This window comes from Plectropomus leopardus, chromosome 15, assembly GCF_026936395.1.
Source record: "Plectropomus leopardus strain MGB_pleo_1.0 chromosome 15, ASM2693639v1, whole genome shotgun sequence".
Classification (NCBI taxonomy): Eukaryota; Metazoa; Chordata; class Actinopteri; order Perciformes; family Serranidae; genus Plectropomus; species Plectropomus leopardus.
This window is the reverse complement of record NC_142190.1, coordinates 8,940,782-8,965,449: the sequence shown is the minus strand read 5'-3', so window position 1 is coordinate 8,965,449 and position 24,668 is coordinate 8,940,782. Positions and strand designations below refer to the sequence as shown.

Genomic DNA, 24,668 nt, shown 5'->3' with positions numbered 1-24,668 from the left:
TAATGCAGCTGGACGTATACAGCAAGTACATCTCCGTCCTAAGTGCAATCAATCTTTGTCAGTCATATTGTTTATGATGTCACCAAGTCGCCATTTCGGAGATAAAATTTTACTATGCAGTCCCAGTTCGTTCTCATTCCGATAGTTCTTGAATACCGCCACTTTTGCATTGATTTTAACTGAAAATCCTTATCCCAAAAGTCACCTTTCACGGCAGCATAACATGCAGATAATTGGCGTCAACTGACTACAAGGTTGGACAGAACATATCGCGTCTGTATGAGACGTCCTTGGGCAGCGTCAGTTGAACACTGCCAGTAACAACATAATATAAGGTGTATGAAGGTCTGTACTGTATACGGCGGGTGGGAACATCACAGTAGCAGCATCCTGGAACGTCAACAGCTGAAGCAGAAAGATACGTACAGTGTAATATGTAGACACAGAAGTCCACTGAAAAAGCGACAATATGTGACGACTTGGGATGAGAACGTGTTTGAGAGACAATTCTGGATCAAAGAAAATCACGTTTAATTATTACCTTGCACCTCTCTGGTGTTATTCTTCAGCACGTACAAATATAAGTTGATGAGAAGATGTCCTACTGTCCAGTGAGTTTTTTCAAACTTAAAAAGCGCTGAATTACTGAAATGTCCTGGTTCTAAGAGATTGGCACCAAATCTGTTCCCGGATTATAGCTGCATTTAACTCTTGCTTGGAGGAAGGTTTCTTTTACTGCCCTATGGACGATGACACTAGAGTCTTAAACTGGACACAAGCTGCAAAAAAAAGTCGGTCTAGAGAGGCAGGGTGTTGAGTGACGTGCTCAGAGGACAAAGAAAGACAGCATCAACACCATCCTTAAACTGTATAAGTCCTTATTGTTTGACAGACTTTTTAAATAGTTTAAGGTGGAAGCATGTTGACAATAATTCCTCTGCACCAACACAAAAATGTTAGAAATTCACTATTTCACTTAGCAGCTTTAGAGAGGAACCTACAAGTATGTCTGCATCTTGTCACATATTTCACTTCAAGCCGGCCTTAATCTAAACATCTTTGACCTTAGACTGAATAAATCTTTGAAAAAGAAATAAATAAATGACAAAAGATGACAACGCAGACAGCTTTGGCTTTTTTTTTTTTCATATAAAGCCTGCCATTTGGTCCTTTGTCACCTGGACAAGCCTGTCGAGCCGGGCTCAAGAGGTTTGATTTGAATTCGTTGGAGCCGGTCGCCTCGTCAGAGCTATTCTTCTCTCTGGCAGAAGGCAAAAGAGCACTCAGCAGGTGTTAGCAGGCTGTACATTCCTTCTGTTTGTTCACGGAGAAAGCAAAAACGAAAAGGCTGTCTCAGGATGTAAGTATGCATGGAGTATGGATATCTACACAGCTAATCATTTCTTTTTACCTTTTCTTCTCCCACAAATACAAGTGTATCGCATGGACAAACTACTTAAAAAATGTTTTAAACTGAAAATGGTGCATATATTTATTCTTCTTTCTTCAACTGGTCTCATTGGAAAGCTGCTGATCCAAGCAGGAAATACATAAGTCTCCAAATGAATATAATGTTGTTAATTTAAAACAGAAACATATCAGAAATCACAATGCCAACTCTTAAGAAAGTCAAAAAGAGATGGCAGCACATTAAAGGCCAAAAAGAAGAAAACATTAGTGATAATGAAGCACAAGCTGACCCAGACTGAACAACTTATCTGGCAGATGCTGACACCAGAACAGGTGGACCCAAAGTCATTTTAGCACCACTTTTGTAAATGACTCATCAAAAGTGAAGACACCACGTAATGGTAGAGCAGTTAGTTTAATATCCACTCTATCATTGACTCCTGTGCTGTTCGCCTGTCCTGGAAACTGTTATCTATTTAATTTGATATCATTTTAGCTAGTCCAGTGCAGCTCCCTTGCAAAAGTTAACCCTCCTGCTACGTTGTGGGTCAATTTGGCCCATTTAGAAATTTTAAAAACTCTGGAAAATATAATATAGAAATACAATATTTTTTTTTAGTATAGTAGTATATAGTAGTACAGTATAAAAACGGTCTCTCCTGGACTGAATTAGAGTAATCATCTTTTAAAATTAAAATGGCTTATATCACAGAGGTACTGATTGAGTTAAACTGACACGGCATGTTTCGAGGGTTTCAGAAGGTTTTTAAGACATCTCCAGGATTTTAGCACACGTCTAGGATTGTAGGATGTTTTTACAATTTTGGGACAGTTCCAGGATTGTAGTATTTTTTTTTGGGGAGGGGGGGCGGATTTTAGGGCATTTCTCTGATTGTAGGGCATTTCAAAGACTGTCCTCCAGCCATGTGCTATTTTTGATGTGGTCCCAAAGTATACAAATTCTATTAAAAAAAATCTCCCAAAATTTACATCTTGTAAAGTGTGTTGGTAATGACAGTAAAGCCCAAAGGAACAGATCGTTCCTTTGTAAAAAAAAAAAAAAATACATATAATATTCATACATATTAGCAGCAGCATGTGATATATTCCATTAAATTGGTATTATATGTTTAGGTAAGTTTTGTTTACTCTATTTCTGACAGAGACACAAAAATAAAGAAAGTTTAAGAATCACCCACATATTATTTGCCTGCATCTTGTCTGCAGGTCTGTTTGTTTTGGCAGTATAATTAAAGCCACAGTAAAATTAGGAAATTTTGGTGCCCCCCAGTGGAAGTTTAAAAAACACACTGCAGCAGAGACATTTGCACACATTCCCCTGACAATAATACACCGACTGTCTCATTTCTCACCAACAAAATGTAAAGCCACCACAAAAAACTTGAATGGTGCTTTTGATTGTTGTCAGTTATATAGGCTTATTTAAGTACATAATTTTGTACAGTATAATTAAAACTATAATATATGTTTGAGGTATGACATGAATAGCCCTGTACTCTAACAACAGTTACTGTTTCTAAGGCACTGAAAGCCTCGGCCTTGACATTTGATGCAGGTTGGCAGACTGACAGATGTCCTTTTCCTGACCTGTGCTCTGAAGACTGTAACGTGGGGTTTCTGCATTTAGCATCATAATTTAAGGCACCTTTTCAACCTCTGAAAAAAGTGTTTGCTTTGACTCATGGACTGCATACATAAATTTACTGCACCTCTTTCTGCATCTCCAAAACAGGCATTTGAATGAAAATATTATAGCAAACTACTTCATATTCATGCTTGTACATGCAGCATGCATACATTATGTATGACTCCGTATTTGGCTTCTTTGTATAGTCTAAATACTGCAGGCGCTCTTTGCTCTCCTCCCCTTTAAGCAGGAACATGCTTCCAGACGCGACACAGTGGGACTCTGTGATTGGGTAAAGTGTTCTGTCGTTGGTGCAAGGACAGAGCTCTCATTCATTCGTGTCCAAGTTGTTGCTGCACGCCATCAACAGACAGCAGAGTGGCAGCTGATGTCATCTTTTCTGTCACTCATCAGCTAGTCTGTCAGCCTCATGCCTTCACAGCCACATCAGGTGATTTTAAACACTGTTGCCTTGGATTTTTCCAGTAAGTTACATGTCTGCCTTAACTCTGGGCCTTACGATATGTCAGCATTGATGGATTGTACTATGGCTAATAATTCTTTGTATTTTTCATGGCTTCTGCCACTCTACAGCCCACTCAGTCCACTGTGTACCACTGAAAGCTTCAGCTGTGTTTGTGCTGCATGAATGTCACCTTCCTCATGTTTGCTGCAGATACGATCAGCAGTATTGGCAAACATAATCATGGTGATTATCGTTGTTTTCAGTGTTTATACTCATGTATCCAGATCACATGTGGTAATCATTTATTGATTTAAAATATTTTCATTAAAATGCAACATATGGCTCCAATTAAAAAACAAATAGGAGCATGGATTTGTAGCACTGCGTCTAACATACATGTTTGCAGAAACTGGACAGTCTTTCCAGCTGTGTGGCCCCTTGCTCAAACACACTTGCCATCTGTCAATGTTTATTAGCTTGTTTGCGATCATATCAAGCGCTGCCAAATGTCAGACTTATGAACATCACCAAGACTGCTGATATGAGCCTCCAAACATTGATGCCAACAAAGGACAAGGGTGGTCATAAGGGCCCTTAACCACAAAAGTGTCTCCCTTTGTTTTTGCAGTCCTCCAGGTGTAAAGACAGACTGCAGGCTGCTCACACAGACATTTCAGGTGCTATCCAAGGTTTATTACATCCTTCAGAGTCTTTATTTTGCCTCTTCACTGCCTGCAAAGGTGAGGAGTGCAGGATTGGCATCTCTAGAAGCAGTGGTGTTGCACAGAAATCCGGGCCCATCACAAACGCAGCCATAAAATATGATAAAGTGCCCTGGGTCCCCATACAGTGGAGAAAACATGATAAAGTGCCCTCTAGGGTTTACTCAGTGGAGAATACAGAAAGAAGTGCACTCTAGAGTGCACTACCAATGAAGAAAACATGATAAAGTTCCCTGTAGGATGCCCTTCCAATGGAGAAAACAGGAGGAAATGCCCTCTAGGGTGTTCTTCCAGTGAAAAAATTGCAAAGAAGTGCCCTGTAATGGAGGAAATAAGAAAGTTCTCTCCAGGGTCCCTTGCAGCGGAGAAAATGTAATAAAGTGCCCTCTAGGGTGCCCTTCCAATAAAGAAAATGGGATGGAATCCCCTCCAGGATTCCCTTTTAGTGAACAAAAAATGATGAAGTTCCCTCTAAGGTGCCCATCCAGTGGAGAAAACAGGAAGAAGAACCTTTAATAGTGCCCCTACAATGGAGAAAACATGACAAAGTGCGTTCTCAGGCGCCCCTCCAGTGTAAAAATCGCAATGTGCCTTCTAATGGAGAAAATTAGAAATTTCTCTCCAGGGTCCCTTACAGAGGGTAAAATGAGATAAGGTACCCTTTGTGGTGCCCATCCAGTGGCAAAAAACGCTCTAGGGCGTCCTCTAGGGTGCCCTCTGGGGTGCTCTTCTGATGGAGAAAAAGGGACGAAATGCCCTCTAGTGTGCCCTTCCAGTGGAGAAAACAGGAAGAAGCACCTTCAAGGGTGCCACTCCAACGGAGAAAACAAAACAAAGTCTCTTTTAAAGTGCTCTTTCAGTGAAAAGAAGAATAACTGCCTTCTAATGAAGAAAACTAGAAAGGTGTCTCTAGGGTCCCTTACAGTGGAAGAAATGTGATGAAGTGCCCTCTAAGGTGACCTTCCAATGGAGAAACTTGAAGAAGGGCTCTCTAACAGTGCATCCCCACTATAGGTGACCAATTTGCCTCAATTCGTGTCTGCTTGTATCCATGCACAATCCCCCACCCCCTTCTCTACCACAGAAAGTTTCACTTAAGTTATTTCCTGAATTTATGCAGAGCTGTTCAGAAAGTCACTGGAGCTGCAGCTTGAGTGGTTGTTTTGATGTGAGATACATTTGAATTTTTGAATTTGTCACGCCCTCTGGTCGTGCCGCCAGCTCGGTTCACGTCGCAGGTATCCCAGCATGCTTTATACAGGAAATCGGTCGCTTCCCGATACAAAATGAATGGGAGCAGATTCCTGGTCACGTTATGTCGCGTATAGTGGGGATGCACCCTAAGGTGTTCTTTGAGGGGAGGAAACATGATGATGTGCCTTCTAGGCTGCCCCTCCAATGGAGTTAAGGTGATAAATTGCCTCCAGGATACCCTGCCAGTCGAAAAAAAGCGATGCAGCTGGTGCACTTCTTATTCTTTCTCACCCCTGCCCCTAGACAGCCTGACACTTGTAGTCAGTATTGAAATGTTTATACTGCAATGAAGAAATTTGAAATGTCAGCATATTTCAGTATGAAAATACTGTAATAATTCTCTTAAGTTTCCACTGGAGATCTATGCACATTAAACCTGTCGAGTTTTTTGGGGGGGGTTTTTTGCATTATTTTCTGAGCATGAGAAAAATATGAAAAGCCATCTTGCTTTGGCCCTGACATTCATAAATATGCACATAATATTAGGGTGATTGGTCCAATAGTGTCTGAGATGAGATGCAGAGAGACAGATACTTGCCCCCACACAAGCACACCAGCAAACATATTATTATTAATTAGGCAACCAGCTGCAGAGTAGACAATCTGCTCCCCATTTACATGTACGTATGCACATGCCCAGTGTTAGATATCATGTGATATACATTGTCAGGCATGTCAGTATAAACAGAGATTAATTCTGAAATGCTTGTGTGTACAGTGATCAGTTTTGTTTTAAAACGCTGTTTTAAAGCAAAAAGGTATTAGTGTGGATGTGGCCCCAGTTCCCCTGCAATATAAAGCATTTTTACAGAACGATAAAATGTCAAAGGGAAAGCTTTACTACAGCCCAATTCACATTTGTATGTTTAATTCAGAGAGAAATCCAGTTCCCAGGCTCTTCAGTTCACCTATCTTAATTAACAGTGGAGAGATAACAAGGAGCGAGTTGCAAATGTGGCCTTGGAGTGGTGACTCACCCATAATACGCATTAGAATAATTCCCTTTTCAGAAAAATGACACATTTCAGCTGATTTCCTTTGCACTGCCAACCCTTCATTAGTCCTGCCATACAAATAAAAATGCAGCTCTATAGTGAGACGGTTTAGGTTTAATAAATTAGAAATTGAACAGATGGGTAATATGGACAGATATATTCAATTGCTGACTTTTATTTACCATCTTTCTTGCTCTCACACCTTTCCAGGAGCTAGTTTGACAACCAAATGCTTTATCAACCTTCTATCTTCACTCATGTACCGATGCCAGTTCATCCAATTATTCACTTTACACCTGACCTTTTTTTCAGACTAATAAGTGCAAATTCAGTCTGACTGAGAACACAGACAAAGCTGCTACAACAATTTCTACAGCTTAATACAAAAAAGGTACCGGAGAGAGCGACATCTCCCAAGAGGAAAGAGGCTTTTCCACTGTATTAAATATCCACTCACTATGAGAATCGCAGACATAATACAGCCATGTATAGCTGTCAGAAATTTCAAATGTTTGCTGGAATACCAAAAGCATGAATGTTTTTGTACACTAATTTTGGGACATGATAATTCATACAGAAGAACATAATCCCAGAACATTTTCAGAAGATTTTCTTCTTTTTTTGGTCTCTTAAGCATTCATGCACATATACAACAAAGTAAGGAGGTATAAGTTCAGTCAGTAAGGTGCATAAAGGTCAAACATAGACTTCAGGCTGCTGCACAGCTTCTTTTACATAGTAAGCAAGTATTAGCTGACATCAGAATCAACATTAAGAGCATTGGTATATATTTGACAGGAAGGAAAAGGCTCTAGCCATCACCTTTATATTTATAATATAGAGTGCTACCAACCAGAGGCAGGAGTCCATTAAATTCGCATACAGTTAAGACCACTCACAAATTGCCTTCTTGCTTTTTTATCTATGTTAAATCACTCGCAAGAGTCAATGACACGGACACTGACATTTCAAGCTCCATGCAACTCAGTGTGTGTGTTACCCCAGTACCTGATATCAGTTATTATACTGACCTCAGTTGCACTCCTCAGTCATCAGTTAAAGCCATCAAATACAATACAATGAAAAGGAAAACCTATATAAACAAGACAACAGAATAATATTTTAATCGCAAAGTTTAGAGGTTCTGTAAGGTGGGTTATATGTCTTTAGGTTTTATCTCAAGTTCAAATTCTTTATTTATCATATGCACAACAATCTCAGAGAAGCTGTAGGTAGCAATGAAAATCTAAAGTGCAGTGGTGGATGAAGTGCTGGAAAGCCATACTTGAGTAAAAGTCAACATGTTCTTATCCCAAATTGTGCTGCGTGCTGATGGAGGTCCTCAGTCATCCAGGTCATGCTTTACATAAGAGTTGTTTTGTTGGCAGCTGGACTTGCCAACGAAAGTCCAACTGAAACTAAATCCAGTTGCCAACGAAGCAGCCCTTATGTCACATGTTGCCACTTTGCTGTGGACTTTTACCTTCATATATTACATTTTAGGTAACCTTCTACATCTGCTCCTCATGTTCTGTGATGGCGCTACCAGCATGTCAACAAATGCACATGGTTGGATTGTGCTGCACGTGGTTATGTTTAGGCAACAAAAGCACATGAAAGCATGAACGGCAGCGTTCTCAGCTGATGCCGTCCAGGGGTGTATCACATATGCACGTTAAAGGTGCCTTTTGGGGTCCAGATTGTACACCGAAAGCACTGTCAAAGCAGTGGTATGTGACAACTTCAGAATGAGAATGGGCTGGTAAAAATACACAAGTCTTACCAGAAAAGACTTTGGTAGGATTGCGTTGAGATCAAGTTAAAATTAAAATCACATATTAGAATATTACTTACAGTAAGTAAAAGTATCTGATATTTACTGCACTGTATGCTTTGGACATAGAAACACATAGATACTGGAGTAAAAGTGGAGTAAAATACAATTTTACTGACTTTTACATACTCCAATACATAAAAAGTATGTGGAGTATGTAAAAAATGCGTAAATGCTCATAACAAGGTCTGCAGATTATCTTGAAGTTTTTAAAATGTATTTTTTTGGCTGTTTGAGCACCTCCAGCCGAGTGCAATCTAGTTCCATTGTATATATGAGAGGGCATAGATCTCTAGACCTAGACTGATAAACAGCACTACAAGTAAAAGGAGAGTACATATATTTAATTATGGGAAGAATTTTCCCTTTAATGTATAGATATTAAACAGCAACCCCAGTGGAACGTCTATCATAATCGGATAAAAACAAACAACTTTTCAAGCTGAGAGCGTCCTGCTGTTGAGGAAAAGAGCAGAGACGATGATTTATCATGCATGTAACACTTCCAATCAGATCGGCAAAGTAGGTTACACGTGCGTCAGAATACCCATGACACGCAATAACACTCAGTAAGTGGTCATATGGGAGATAAAGCCATGATGATAGTCTCACATTGTAATGGTGCAAAACAGTTGCACAATGGTGATTATGAGAAAGCGTGTGCATGCGTCACAACATCCATAATGCTTCACGGCCTCAAGGCTCTCCACAGAGAGCGAGTATGTGGCTCACCAGAGGCGGGAATTGCCAAGTGAGGCTATAAAAAATAACATCACTAAACACATTTCAACAGTGAATGACTCGTCATCACACTGATAAAAAAAACACGGATGGAGGGGGCACAGAGACGGCATGATAATATCCTCCAGCGACATTTCTGTGAGCGGAGCTGTCGAGGATGACAAGCCTCGCACAGAGGGGGCTCGGATGTCAGCAGGGGGTCCTGTCCTGACCAAACATGTGCAGCTAGTGGAAAAAGCTGAGCACAGTCAGTCAGACAGCTGCTGTTTTGATGAGGGTAGCCCTTTTCAGCATAAACAGTTTGGGGTTTTTCTGAAGCCTTTTTGCGATATAACATGACAACACTCACACACACAGTTTGTCCAACATGTCAACACTGGTGGTGAATAATCAAGAGGAAACAGACAAAAGGAGGAGATGGAAGGATGGGGATCCAGGTGGGGGACCACGGATGGAGGGATAATGTTGACAGATGGTGGTGATATGGCCTTGGGGCAGGGGCGTCTAGGTATTAGCCTCAGGTGGCACCACAGACTGTATGTAAAGATGGACGATGCGTCCCCACTGATCTCCGCTATGCTTAAGCGAAGCTAAAATATCCTGGATATGACCACTGCCATCTTGCACTGGTGATGTCATTTGGAGCCAGAGTCTACGCAGTAGCGATCTCTGTGGTGGAGGAGTTCCCACCAAAACACCCTCCCAACCAATCCTGAGCAGCCTCACTGAACTCGAGCGCACGGATTGGCTGTCACAGCTGTCAATAATGGTGGGAAATCCCCTTTTGTATAGTTTAACTCAATAAAACCAAACTTACCATAAAAACAATTACTTGAACAAACATCAGGGTGATGAGAACTAACCTCAGTGACAAAAATCATCATTGGGAAAAATTTATTTGGCGTGTACTTTGAGTTTTTAGTTTGGCCCATGTTGCAATCACTAACATGGAGGCAAAGGCTTTATGACCTATACTGCAGTCAGACACCAGGGGGCGATCAAGATTGAAAAGCTACACTTTGGGGGAACTGTCATGTTATCCATCTTTATATACAGTCAATGGGTGGCACGAGCCTCCCTTAATATCCCATGGGTCACCCCAAGTGCCATCATATTACAATTGGCCATCTGCCCAGTCAGTTTAAACTGTTTTAGAAGTTAAGGATGCATTTCGAATGACATACTATTTATTTTTTTCTTTTAGTAGGTCCTGCAACTGCCCGTGCAACACATCTTGCAACTCGCATGAAACTGAGGTCAACCCTGCAAACCCTGCTATTATCACTTTGCAATGTCTAACTTCTGAGTTATGACTGCATATATTGTGGATTTTAACATTTTATACTCATTAAAGTAATCCTACATATGCGCTCTTCTCTGCCACTGTTTGTTTTGTTTGTTTTTTTATTTTCATTTTTTGTTGTTAGTAATCCATGATTATTTTATTCACTTAAACAATGAATATTCCTACTATTCCCTTTCAAATGGTCATCAATCAGTTTAATGTGCTGTCATCCATCATTGCAGCTTCTGTCGGCCGTCAGTCAGCTGTCAAACGTACTGCCTATGTGGTCATAAAGCCCGCCTCCTCCATGTTAGATTGATGGGACATGGACCAAACGAAAGATGTTTCTCAAAGACGCATCCTGTCATTTTAGGTAGTTCGAATCATCCTAATGTGTGTTCAAGTTGTGTCAGCTGTGTGTACCAATGTGTGTGCTCATGATTAATGGCACCGCTAAAATTTGGTTGAGTGGGTGAATGCATGGGAACTTGAAACTGAGGATAACATTTTGAGTTCACAGACAGTCACTGAAAAAGGTTACGGGTTAAATGGAATGGCTAAATTTCGAGATGTCTCGACATATGTTTTAGATGATTCAATTTTATGGTAAAATGATGTTTTAACATAAATTATGTGTAATTTATATCATTTCCAATTGATTTCCCTTTGGTTATGTGAATATCTGAATAAATAAAATACATTTTTAGCCACTCAAAGTAAACAACTGCACATCTTAGAACTTGACATTTTGGGGGGAAAAAAGGTGTTTTGAACATTATGCATTTTTTAAAATCCACAACAAAGCATTTAAGAAAAATGGAAACATAAGTTTTAATATTCCTCATATTCTAACTAATCAAAAAAATGCATAGTTTATCAACTCTCCCAAGAATATTAAACTAAAATGTACAGGGGATGGGACTTGACTGTGCAGACTCAAACTCCAAACGACAGCTTCATTTCTGTACGGTGGGAGAAAGTGGAGACGCAACGTCCATCTTCATATACAGTCTACGGTGCCTAACTACAGCCTCACAAAGGTTCTAGTAGCCTAAGGCAGCAGACTCTTGCTCTTGTTCTGCTTTTCTCTCCTTTTAATCATCCTCTTAACACCTTCTTTTTGCCAAATTTAAATTCCGCAGTTGACACATGGCACCTTTAACATGCACCACATGAACACACGAGTGGTAATTCTGCACTGCGACTGCAATGTCTAAGCACTTCATCAGCCAAACTCTGCAGGGCATCTGAACAGAGTGCAGCCATTCATACCAATCTACTGCTAAGACTTTGCATAAGCGCTCTGGATGCAGAGAGATGGATTTAGTGTCTGAGACTTGACAGGCGGGGAAATAAGTAAAAAGTCAGAGGCCAATTCTTGCCTTGTCTTCTGTCTGTCTTGTGAAATGACATTTGTATTCCTCTGATGGATTATAAAGTCATTTATTAAAAAAAAAAAGGTTTGTTTGCACCACATGTAATTCCTTGATAATGTTTTTGCAGGGATTATTATGGCACGGCCGAGAAAACTTATTAATACTGGAGTTAGGCAATTAGAGAGGAATAAATCATACAAACTGCAGGCAGCTTGATTCAGCGATTGCTTGTAGGAATAAAGTCTGGTTGCTCAGAAAATTAAAGATCAGGATTTTGTGCAAAAGATAAAAGCTGGCAATGGCAAAGTTTGTGTTTGTTTATCTCTCACTTTACCTGTGTGTGTGTGTGTGTGTGTGTGTGTGTGTGTGTGTGTGTGTGTGTGTGTGTGTGTGTGTAGGGGAGTGAATGACCAAGCAAACACGAATGCCTGTAATCCAGTTATGCACTTACTAAGTTATTATCCTTGACCTTGGAGCGGTAAAAGACAAATCCTATCTACTATCTGATTCAGCCTGAAGAAGAAACAAAGTGGCAGAAAACAACAGCAGATAAGAGTCAGAGAGGCAAAAGAATCTCAGTTCATCTGATTTAAAATTCAAATAAAAGTAAATATTCATCAGAAACACTTTTAAAAGAATTAAATGCTCATTGTACCACCTCGTAGGTGTAAAAGAAGGTTGTTTCAGCCTATTAACCATGGACACACTTAACTTTAGAGGCTGAAAGAGGGTAGTTATAGTTATACACACATCACACAGGTGCAAGGCTATCAAAAAACTGCATATATGAGGGACAAAGGTAACGCCTCCACACTTACTCCATGCCACACAAGTTTATCAAAAACAATGTTTCGATCCTTCTTGGATCTTCATTAGGTTAAAATGTTTGAAAAGATGAAACCACACTCATATTCATATATAATGCACACCAATAGGCTGACCAGCTCTATGGTGGCAGGTGTGGTTAACCATCTGAACCACTCAGAGCGGTAAAACAACTGACAATCAACAATTCAATCAATTCCATAGAAAATTACATACCAAATACACGCCCGATGTCTTGTTAAGTTGCTCGTTACTTTTTCCCCATGTTTTTGTATGAAATCAAGTTTCAAAGGGTTAATAAAGAACCGAAAACACTGACAAGAGGTTTGTGGAAAGAGCAATATAAAATCACAGCAGCAATGATCACGTATTGTCTGGGATAGCGACAAAATTGAAACGTCTCCAGGGTACACAGAGAACGTACAAGAAAATGATGAGTTGTAACAAACTATTAAGAGATTAGAGAGAAAACTACAGCAGTGAAATCTTCTCCCACACAGGCAGCAATAGTCTTTGGGGCTCACTATCTGACCTTTAGGCTGATTACAGTCGTGGTTTGGCATCACAAGTGAACCAGTTGTGCGTGTTGGTGGTGTGCGACAGGGTCAGGACTTTAATCTGTTGCCTCCTGATTCAGTAAGGACAACCAAAATCAATCAAACCTGTATGGAGGAAATCGATATCCATTAAGAGGCACCCAAAGAAAGTGCAGTGTGCAGGAAAGAAAAACAAGCTTTCCCTGTGTTTGAGTTGTGGTACTAAAGCAGCAGCATCAAAGATTTCGATGATGCCAGATTAAGTTTGTGTGATGTTTCATTCAAAACTATTTCAATGAAATTGTCCACAGTGTGTTTTGAGAACAATGTAGCGAAACACTATTTGTGGAAGGACATATTGCTGTTGAATTGTTTTGAATATGAATTTTCCAATGCAGTAAACATGATAAATTGCACTGGAGTTGAGGCAGAAATCTCAAAGACAGTATGTTTTTTTGCCACTGATGAAGTGACCTTCTATCTTAAGCCATGCCATCAACACAAACAATTCTCCAGCCTCATATGGGACCGTCCCCCCTGGCTTTGGATAAGCTTTTCTACTGGAAGCAGATGCTTAAGCTTAAGAAAGCAGCTGTGCTCTGCACTTTATTGTAGCTGGGGAAGCTAACCCAGTGTGCATTTACCAAACCAACCACTTAGTCCTCAGCCTTGCAGTCTTTTGTCTTGCTAAAAATGCTGCCTGAAAGCACTTCTGACGAAGCATGAATCTCAAATAAATCTCTTAAAAGCATTTATTATTCATCAGAAATAATATTATTACATTTTCAATAATTTCTCACCACATTTTTGTGTTTGGCTGTTGCGTCATGATCCAAGACACGATATTTTTGCAATTTTATTGCCTTGCTAAATCCGTGTAGTGCCCTTCTTTACATATTAACTGATGCTGCCAAAGAAACACCCTGCATTTAAAAGTCCCAGCTCTCATTACCTGAAGTGTAATAAAATTATTGCAAAAAAGCACAATTACAGATATTTGACATGAACCCTTAAAACCTGGGCAAATTGGTTTGGTTTGACACATGGGTAGAGACAATGAGCAACTTGTGACATGGTCCAAAAAATTAGCAGGAAATAAGTAAAAAGTAAAAAATATTACATAAAAAAGGAGAAAAAAAGCATGTCAATATTGTGTCTGTTGATTACAGTTTTGTCAGCTGTTTTTTGAAAACAAGGTAATTTTCTGTCATTCAAGTTTACAAGGAAAATATTTGAGTATCTGTGTTTTCATGACTTTCTTGACAGCAGGTAAAAAGAGCTCTCGGGATGCTCCATGTGGAGATCTTGTCCAGAAGCAAAATTTAATAACTGCTCAAAGTATTTATTCACAAAATATGTAAACATTCGCCGCCTTCACATTAACCCGAGTCAAGCGTGTGGTATGTGAAGTCAGGTCTGAGTGAACCGGACTGTTCAGCAGGATAAGGCTCAGCATACAAACTCTTTAAGAACTCTATGTCCGTTGTGTCGTCCCAAGGTTCGAAACAACATGAAAACTCCTCTATCCCGCCTTCAAATAGGAATATACTCTCTCTTCTCTCGATGAGTTCTTCTGGAAGAGGATAATTGTTGTTAGACTCCATCCTCCGCCCGGATAGATATATTTTCTCAGGTTTGTTTTTACTGTCACTGGAGGCCTCTGTCTTTAACTCATCAGCTGTATCGACACGGCCTGGCACTGCACTTGACTCTTTTTCAACAACACCTTGCTCCAGTTTGCTGCTCGCCGCAGAATCTTCATCTTCTGGGATGATCTTTCTCTGAGCTTCAGCCTCTTCCTCTTTGACTTTGATCTTCTCTAGCAGTTTTGCATACTTCTTTGCAAAGCCTTTCTGCCTTGGTGGTTGCTGCAAGAACGACATAGGCACCGTTTCAGGAGCAGATGGACAAATGAAGCCTTCATAGACGAGGCTTCTGTCTCTCCTGTCCTTTGTGTAAACTGCAATGGTTTCACGTTGTCCAGTCGACCACGGACCATGATGCACAGGAAGAGTAGTCCAGTTCGCTGGCATAGTACAAAGCACATATTTTTTTTTGGATGAAACGACTGAAAAATGAGAACACACACACAAAAGTAGTAAGATATTGCTCATTTAATATTATTTCTGTGCACTTAAAACAAGAAATAAAATAACAAATAACTCAAATAATAAAATACAAAAGGAAATGCATTTTCACAAAATAAAGAAGATAAATCCAATACATCTATGCATAAAAGGCCCCAAAATTAAAGAACAATTACTCAAGACTTGCCATTATTTTTTTTTAAAGTAGTGTGTAGGATTTAAGGAGATTTAGTGGCTTCTTACAATGCAGTTGAAACTGTCCCAGTATGAGTCCCCTTAGTTCTCATTGTTCAGGATGTTTTTACATGGACCCAAATCCATAAAGGTGTCCTCCTCTCCGAAACTAACTGACGCGGTGCTTTAAACCAGTAAAAACACTGAATAAAGCAGTTTCATGTTTTTTTTAAAACAGTTCATTCTAAGTCAAGGAAAACACAACTATTCTTATTTTCAGGTGATTATACACTAAATACAACACGCTTATTTTATTGTAATATATTCAATTTCTGCAAATATATATATCCCTAAATCTGACACACTGGACCTTTATTTGTGAGAAAATGTGCGACATAAAGAAAAGTACATCCTGACCAGCAGTATAATTCTTATTCATCCCAACTGAGAGATTAAACTGTGTTCAAATTCAGCTTACCCATTTTTGACACGTCACAATTTTGGTCCATGATTGTAGATATCATTGAATATCCCGCAGAGAACTAATTGATAAAAAGTCCACTGAGGGCACCAGCTTTGAAAATAACGTAAACAAAATGGTTGTCCTGGCAACAAATTCAAAATACAACAGTGGAGTAAAACATGATAAATATGCTTAAATGAAGAATTGATAGCGACAGACCCACAGCTGTACAGGGCTTTTTAGCATTTTGCATCTTAGTTTTATGGTTGTATGCTCCAACTGTTTTGATTCACTCTCACTTCACTCATCAGAGCAGCGATACTCAACTTAGAGCCTAGGGCCAAATCTGGCCCCCCATAGGTTGTCAGGTGGCCCTCAGACTATTTTATAATTCACAATGAAAATAAATTGATTCATATTGAGAATCTTTTTATGAACTTTGATTGTTAATAAGGTACCAGAGTACATAAAAATAGAGCTTTTTTATAAAAAATAAAAAACAAAGAGCCCCAGGACCCCCCAAAAGAGCTCCGGCTAAGCCGTGACTGTTCAGAAACGACCCTGCATACACCTGACCTGTGCACAGCTGCTGTGACTGGATTTGCCTCTTGGCAAAGATGAGTGAGCACAGCAAGCATCGAAAGATTGAAAATCAACAATTCATTTTTAGACGGAATATGCTGATATCATCGTTGCTACGACGACAGCAGCGCATGCAGATGCAGCATCCAGTAGCTCCTCAAATTCTTGCTCCTTTTTTGCTATATTTTTCTATTTTTTCGACTACATGGTCCCTTCTGCTGAAGCAAAACTTTTCTACGATAGAGAACTTTGTCTCAATACCCCTGCAATATCTGGCCACCACTTCACTATCCATTATGTTTAATTGCTCTTGTATGATTTTGTACAGTTATGGTTACAGACTCCCTCTCCACCTATCTACACTTTTATTTTGAATGTAATTATCAAATTTGGAATCATAATCAGAAATACTGACAAAATTAAAGACTATTTGATCGAAAGCATTATTCTATCATTTTTAAAATTTTAAATATTGCAATAATATGAAATCTTTTGGTCATGACAATCTTGCAGAAAAAAACTGATATCTTACCAGCCCTACTTGGAATCATAGTAGCTGATGTATTTTTTCTACAAAATTGTTCAAGTACCTTAAAAATCTATCTAAAATTACATCTACTCCTGCTCCCACAATAACATTCAATATGCAAATACCTTCTGAGTCTCAGAGGTCAAACTGTTGGATGCAAGATGTCTCTTCTTCATTTAAAATGCCAGTGTTTGTGCGCTGGAGGTTCTCACAATCATTCTTGTACGTCTTAAAGTCGGACAGAAGATGAGCACAACGAGCATGTTTATGTGAGCATTTAGATGAAGTAAAACCTCACACACTGTCCTGGTCGACAGACATTATAAAAGCCATCATAATCACTGACACAACAAATGCACATTACAATAGATGTAATAAAACGCAATAAAAGCAGGCATCAGATAATAAACTGTCAGAGCCATATCTCAGACCTGTTTGTCCCATTACTGATACTAGCACTGGTCGTCTCTTTCTGCATTTGCTCTGGACATATGGTCTTCTATATTTAAAAGCGGTAGACTAGAGGACTGCGGGGTGTGACTTTTTCGGCAAACTGCCAGCTACGACAGCCATCCATCCTGTGTGTCAGTCCGGGTGTGCTTTTACTCAATTTGCACAACCTTGGATGGGATGTATCATTTGAGCTGCAAGCGCCGCACAGCATGCCTCTCCCCGGAGCGTTGATAACAACTCCAGATTCCACCTAAAGTTATATTTCATGCTAATGAATTAATGTACCCTTTCCCATTTTCCGCCTGAAAATATGCTCCTCTCCCATGCCAAAATGAAAAATCAAATCAGTCTTGTCATTTGCAGCTGATTTGTTAAGGTCCCAGCTCGCTTTCCTTCTTTTCCCTCGGCATGGCTGATGAGACAGCACAGCTGTGTTCCTGTTAGTGATTCTGATAACACCAAATTAAATGCCTTCTGAGAGAGTTGGCCCATTAATATGGAATCACAAACGTCAAGCTGACTCAGATCAATAAATTAAACACTGTATAAATTCACCATCCACCTCCATCACGCTGCCACGTCACAAACCAAGAGCCTTGACCGACTTTACTAAACATCACTGCCGTCCTCACTTAAAGATTCAGAGAACTTGAAATAATAACATTACAAATTACCTCTATAATTAAAAGTGTTTTGAAAACAACAGAAAGTTCATTATTGTATTTTGCTCATTGATTTCGTCCACTTATCAACACAATCAGCGGTTGCAGCAGCCGCAGCGCTTGTGACTCACAGCTCGTGGAGCCAATTAAACCACATTAAAACCATGAATGAATCTTCTCTTTGAGCCATAACTCAGTCAAATCTAAGCACACAGACACAATACACATATTTTAAGATTCAATGTGCGTCTTCTGAGGATATCATTTTCTCCATCTAACAGAAGAATAAATGGTTTTACACCTGCTTAAAAATCACAGAAAAAGATGCTCCTTAAAATTCAAGAACTTCCCTCACAATCATCACGTTTTCTTTAGTATGAAAAGTAATCCTGTGATAGCTGTATGTGCATTCACGGGTTCACTGCAAGCAATAACAGCTATTAACTAATTCAGCATCAGTGGTGCCAATTTGCAAAAATGTAGCCCACGGCTTACTCACTGCCTCCATGACATTATACCTCCTGTTTACATCGCCCAAAGCCCCAAAAATATGAGGAGTGAGGTTTCAAAGTATACCCTATTCTATCAAAATTAGTGCATGTATGCAGGGTTTTTCTTCTATGTGGAAAAACCAGTTGAAAATAGCTGTGTACATTGCTCAGCAGCAGAGGACTATGCCTTTTTGGCTTGTTTTTCTTTCTGCTGTTGTTGGTTTGTGTTTTTGTTGTGTTTTTCGTTTTGTGTTTTTTCTCCTGGTGTGTCGTGTTTGACGTCACGGATTGGTTGGTAACAGGTAAACAGTCGAAAGCAGCATGGAAGCCAGTGAAAATGAAAAGAAAAGATTACTTATGAACTCTCTCTGTCTGTGAAAATCCTTACGACTTCAGTTTTGTGATTACGTGGCCTCGGGGCTGCCCCCTTTAAAGTCGATGATTCAAATTTTACCCGAAAAGTCCAAAAGTTAAATCTCAATTTGTCAGCTGGATCACTGCAACACAGGATAGCAACATGACATGGCCGTAAGCTTTACAAACCAGGTCTTGTCAAAAAAATTAGCGCTCTAAAAAACTAACTGTGATGGAAACAGAGAGGGACAATGGTGCAACTTGTATCTGCTCACAGCTTTAATGCTCCCAGTTCCAACGCTGAATGTTAGAGAAGTAAAGATTGGCAGAAAATATTGTGTTAATGAAGGACCCTACCGCTCACAGCAGGAAGCTGATTAAGAAAATACATTTAAAACTTGCTTTTCACCATCCCTAGATCCTCTTATTGGGATCTCTTGGCTGTAGAAGCTAAAGGCTCAGAGGGAGCTTTGCTTTTGCAGCCACAGTCTGCGGAAACAACACAGAGCAGTGCCATTTAAGAATCAATTAGGAAAATTAGTCATAGCTTGTTTCTTGTGTGGAAATAATAATGATTGCCTGAAGGGAGGTGGAAGAAAGATGGAAGTTAGGTGAACATGTGGCACATCATTTTATGGTTTTACTTGTCAATAATCTGCCCAGGCGTCCTAAGCTTTAAAAATCAGAGGTGCTGTTTCGGTGCTGAAAGCATCTATCTCACAGAGTCTGTATTTCTGATTCTATGCCATATTAGCATAACTGTTTGCCTGTGTGTGCATGTGGAGTTGCCTGTTTCAAATCCGTCAGCATGATCTTCTTTTTTCTCCCGAGCCAAAGCCAATCGATTCTCCACAGGCTGGTGGGCCGGGAACCACTGCGCTCTGTCAGAGCCTTGAATGAGCTGGTGGGTGGATGGATTACTCTATTGTAGCGAGGGCGCACACAGCTAGAGATTTCACATTATATTAAATTAAAACCTGTAATTACAAAAACAATGGCCTATAAAATTGTGCAAACCCACTTTTTAAATGATTGATTTGATTTTCATTTAAGTCAGAAAATGGAGCCATGCAATTCTAGCAGGGCACACCAGCCCAGTCACCAGAAGAAAATGTTGGCATTTTACATTTCTGCAAACCATAATTGTGTTACATTTGTATGTTTCATATGTATTATATCAATGTTTATAAAGTTACGGAGTAATAGAGCTTTTTTGTCATCATGAAGGGATGGTGGATGGTGTGACACAAGCTCCTGCTAAGCTACAGACCACTGTTTGCAACAAAAAAAAACGACTAATCCGGTTGTTTTTAAGTAACCTGTTGGTTTGTTTCCACTGGTGATTGTGCCACAAAAGCTAGGTATTTGAACCCCTTTCAGCCGGAACAAAATGGTTTTATATCTTTCAAAAACATGGGAAAAAGGAAAAGAGTAAATAAAGAAGAAACGACCTAAAACTTAATATGAAATTAGTAAAAAAAAAAAAGAAAGAAAAGAAAGAGAGAAAGAAAGGAAGAAAGAAAGTACAAAGAAAAATACCTGAAAACTGGCAAAGATAAAAGAAAAAGGAAGTAAAACAAACAAAAAAAGGAAATGACCTAAAGAAAATGCTTAAAATTTGTTTTGTACATTTTTCAAAGTATGTTATTATGGAAGTTGTACATATATGTGTAGCTTTTTTCTCTCTTCCTGGACGTTTTTCCCATGCTTTCTGTTTTATTTATTCTTATATTTTTCTAAATCTACTAATATCTTTCAATTTGTGGAACTTGGAAATTTAAAAGAAATCGAACCAATTTGCTCCATGTTCAAAGGTTTAATTACTTGTAAAAGGCTTCTGAAAGCAGCACCAAAAAAACAAGATCTTTTCCAAACCATAACCAAGTTTCAAAATATTTGCTGCATAGTGCACAAATGTTACGTAACCATGGTTTGCAGAAACATACCATGCCAACATTTATTATGTTGCATGGACCAATTAAAAAAGTCACAGTATGTGTATTACGGGGTTGAATTGTTTTCCCGAAAATTAAAATCTCAATACCCACCACTTTTGTTGGAACTTATATAACAAACTGTCTTAACGAGGTGAAATGTCAGTATATCTAAGGAATATACTGTAGTCCAAAACCTGACACGGGCATGCATGCAGTTCTGCTTATACCAAATTGGTGTCTGCACTCATGGATGTTCACTCAAGTTTGTCAGTACGGTCCATGTGCTCATAAATTCTTGACTTCACACACATAAATCACTCTTTTTCTGGGGAAAGTCTATATTGAAGAGAGCACAACATTGCAAATGTATAAATTAAATGCAAAATATTTTCTTTTAGAAAAATAACAAGAAATAATAACCATGAATAAACAAACATATTTGAGTTCTTTTGTATGAATACTTTCTATGTCTGCCATGAAAAAAGGTATATAGACGACCTGGCGGAGGAGAATGACGGCCAGGAGTTGATGGGAGTATTGGTAATTCAGCAAACATGGGCAAATTGGTTTAATTTCTTTTAAAATATGGGGGGAAAGCAACAGGCACATTGCACAAAAATTAGCAAGAAATTTGTAAAAAAAAAAAAAAAAGGTTACAAGAAAATGACCTGAAAATTAGCAGAAAAAAAATAAAAAGAAATCAAATATGATCGTTTTTTTTAAATACAAGAAAATTACCTTAAAAACACGAAAATACATATTTTAATCATATAATATATTAAATATAATTTTATTAATATGTATTATTCAAGTGTCAAGATGTCAAGATGACATTTCCCCTTTTATCATTTTCTAATAATCCAATTAATAATTCTCCCATCTTTTTTAATACTAATTTTTATGTAATTTTCTTGTCACCTTTTACAATTTCTTGGAATTTGTGAGACATTTTTTGCCAAGTTGGTCCTTGCTTTTTTCCCCCCATGTTTTGAGAAAAAAAAGATGCTCAGGTTTAAAAGGGTCAAATAGCTTATTGCCAGGCATCTGAGAGCGACATAAGAAAACTGATGTCGATCCAGATTTCAAGGGGTTCAGTTAACAACAAACTGAAGACAAGAAAAGTAATGCAACTGATACTGAACTGGCGTTACACATGACTTACGGTGTGGCTTAAACCAAATTGTTGCCATGGATATGACCCTATAATCCATCCAAAGCGTATTTCTGATTGCAGAGTTAGAGATGTGGACTGCTGCTCAGGTCAAAGACAACCGCGCACACACTCCGACAAAGCTCCACTTTCATCCCTTCGAATCTTATTTACAGACTCCAGATAACATCCTCTAAACTGAACCGACGGCTAAAATTGGAAACTTCACTCAAGCAAGAAGCAATATCTATTTGAAAACATGAATGTCTTATTCCGATCAGTAATCTGCTCTACGCTTCCCTCTGCTGCTCTAAAAATCCCCTTGATCTTTCAGTCATTTAGTGCCAGTCCACTTCTACTCGCTCACTTCTCCCTGGGTAGATTCTGGAAAGTGAAGTGTAACTCTCGCTGTCAATAACAGGAATGCCTGCCATCAGGCAGGAAAATGCAAGGATCTGGATCTGGCTTTTTTTGGTAGCATCAGGGGATTTGACCCATTGTTTGATTCTGTTAATGGTGGTCATGTTTCAAGTGACACCCAGCTCCTGAAAGTGCAAAGTAGATGTAACTTGAGAATTTAAAAATATAATCAGGCTTCACTACACTAAAAAAAACACTGAAATAAACATTTTCTCATAAATATGTAGTTCTGATTCGTTCATCTGCAGCTAAAGGCAGCATTTTGCAGCAGCATTGCAAGGTTCAATGCTTTTTGTGCTGATTCTAGGTACATAACTTACCTCAAGATACTGAATGCAGGACTTCTATTGCTTCTTTTACCTAAGTAAGGGATCTTAGTTGTATATGGTACACAGACCATCAGTAAACTGTACAGTCATGCAACTGTGAGCAGCTCAAACTATAACAACTCTGTGTTTATTTTTTTTTTTTGTGTTATTTTTTTTCGGGACGCGCGACTTTAAAGAACAACCTTGCAGATTCATCAGTGACACGCCACGCAGCACTGGCAATTTAATTACCCCATTGTCTAACCCTGTTTTCACTTGTGAGTAAAATGATTACATGGTCATCGCTGATGTAAATTTAGAACGACTGCTCTCCCCTCTTGCCAGGAGCTCTCCTTTTCATCTCCTCCTTCTTTGTCCTTCATTCTTCACGTTTCTTCATCTATCCTCCGCTTGTTCTCCCCGTCTACCCTTTTCTCTCTGTAACCTTGCAAGTTTGCTTTAATATTCATGGTGATTGAACCTGAGGGGAATTCAGCATGTCTCTCTAATTTATGTGAGATTGGCTTCATTATTCACCCGTTGATTTGATATGCGTTATAGGATTGGTGAGTGAACATATGAGAGAGGAAATCTAAGAAAGCTGCTCTCAGGACGGCTGTGCTGCATGGAGTTAAACTTCTGAAGAGCTGACTGATCGTCTTGCCCTCAGGCAGACGACTCTCTGCTCCTCTTTTGTCATTTCTGCCCCCTCTGCTGTCTCTCCCTCACTTTCTTCTTCTCTTTCATTTTTTGGCCGTGCTGGTGGTGTGGCTCTGTGAATGGCAATGTCGGCCTGTCGTTGCACCACCTCAGACATCCATGATTACCTGATAACTCTGACATGTGCTGTGGTGCCACCATGAAGCTGAGATTTATCATTTTGAGAAGTACTCAAGAAGTACTCAAATATAAAAGTAGCAATACTATAGCAGTAAAATACTCTGTTACAAGTAAATGTCCTGCATTCAAAATTGTACACACAAGTACCAAAAGTAAAAGTGCACGTCGTAAAGAATGGACCATTTCAGAATAACATATTTAATATCACTGGATAATAAAAGTGATTAATAAATGTGTAAGCATCATAAATGTTGCAAATGTAAGACTGAAATTTTAGTAATTAAAATAGGTATGGGTAGTGAAGGAAAAAAAATGGTAAATTAATGCCATATCACATCACTAAAATAAAAAAGGCAATAAAAAGTTCTTATACATTAATACTATTTTCCACTTTCACTGAGTTATTGTTTTAACCAACTCCATATACATCAAATATTCATACATTTTCAGAATTATTTTCAATATACTACATGCTAAATTGATTTTTTATTATCACAGCCTGTGAAATGTCAATGATTAAGACAAAAGTACACAATCTCCCAAAATGTATGCCATATGCATAAACACAGTCAGAATGATTAAAATAAATAAAAAAATTATGAAGTGTGTAAAATGCGGCAAACAGTCCCTAAGGGTTAGTGCAGGTGCTCCTCTTTCTATTAAACTCATTATATGTGGAGCACAGCCTGCACCAGCAGAGCTCAGCACACGGATATTGTAATAAACCGTATACCCCGGTGACATTTCAAGAAGGTCTGACGGTATGAAATATTACATACCACCCAAGCCAACTAGGAGTCAATCATATTTAAAACAAAAGCACCCTAATATACAACATTAAGTTTTTTTTGTCACGTGAGTTTCTAGTCACTCCTTTTTAGTCAGATGTTGTTTACAAGAGTCGACTGACATGACTAACAACCTAACCAAGCAGCTGATCCCAACATCCAACCCCCAACCCCTGCATCAAGAAACAGCACAAAAGGCCGGGATGCTGCGGTCCAAGTGTCAAATTCTGACAAGTAGGGCTGAGATCGTGTTGGATTTGGTGTAATTTAACAGGAACCAAGTGTACCGAGTGCCATGCACTTTGAAACGCAACAGATTTTTGACTTGACTAATCAGA

General features: G+C 39.0%; 1 protein-coding gene across 1 annotated transcript; it reads right to left on the bottom strand.

Annotated features, from left to right (window-relative positions):
• Positions 1-12,382: 12,382 nt before the first annotated feature.
• On the bottom strand, positions 12,383-15,835 carry LOC121952130 (uncharacterized). The gene is made up of 2 exons (XM_088088867.1): positions 15,832-15,835; positions 12,383-15,160 (listed from the first exon to the last, which is right to left on the bottom strand). Exons 1-2 carry the CDS (start codon positions 15,833-15,835, stop codon positions 14,472-14,474), a joined length of 693 nt encoding a protein of 230 aa, XP_087944993.1. The 3' UTR covers positions 12,383-14,471.
• Between the last annotated feature and the right edge of the window lie 8,833 nt (positions 15,836-24,668).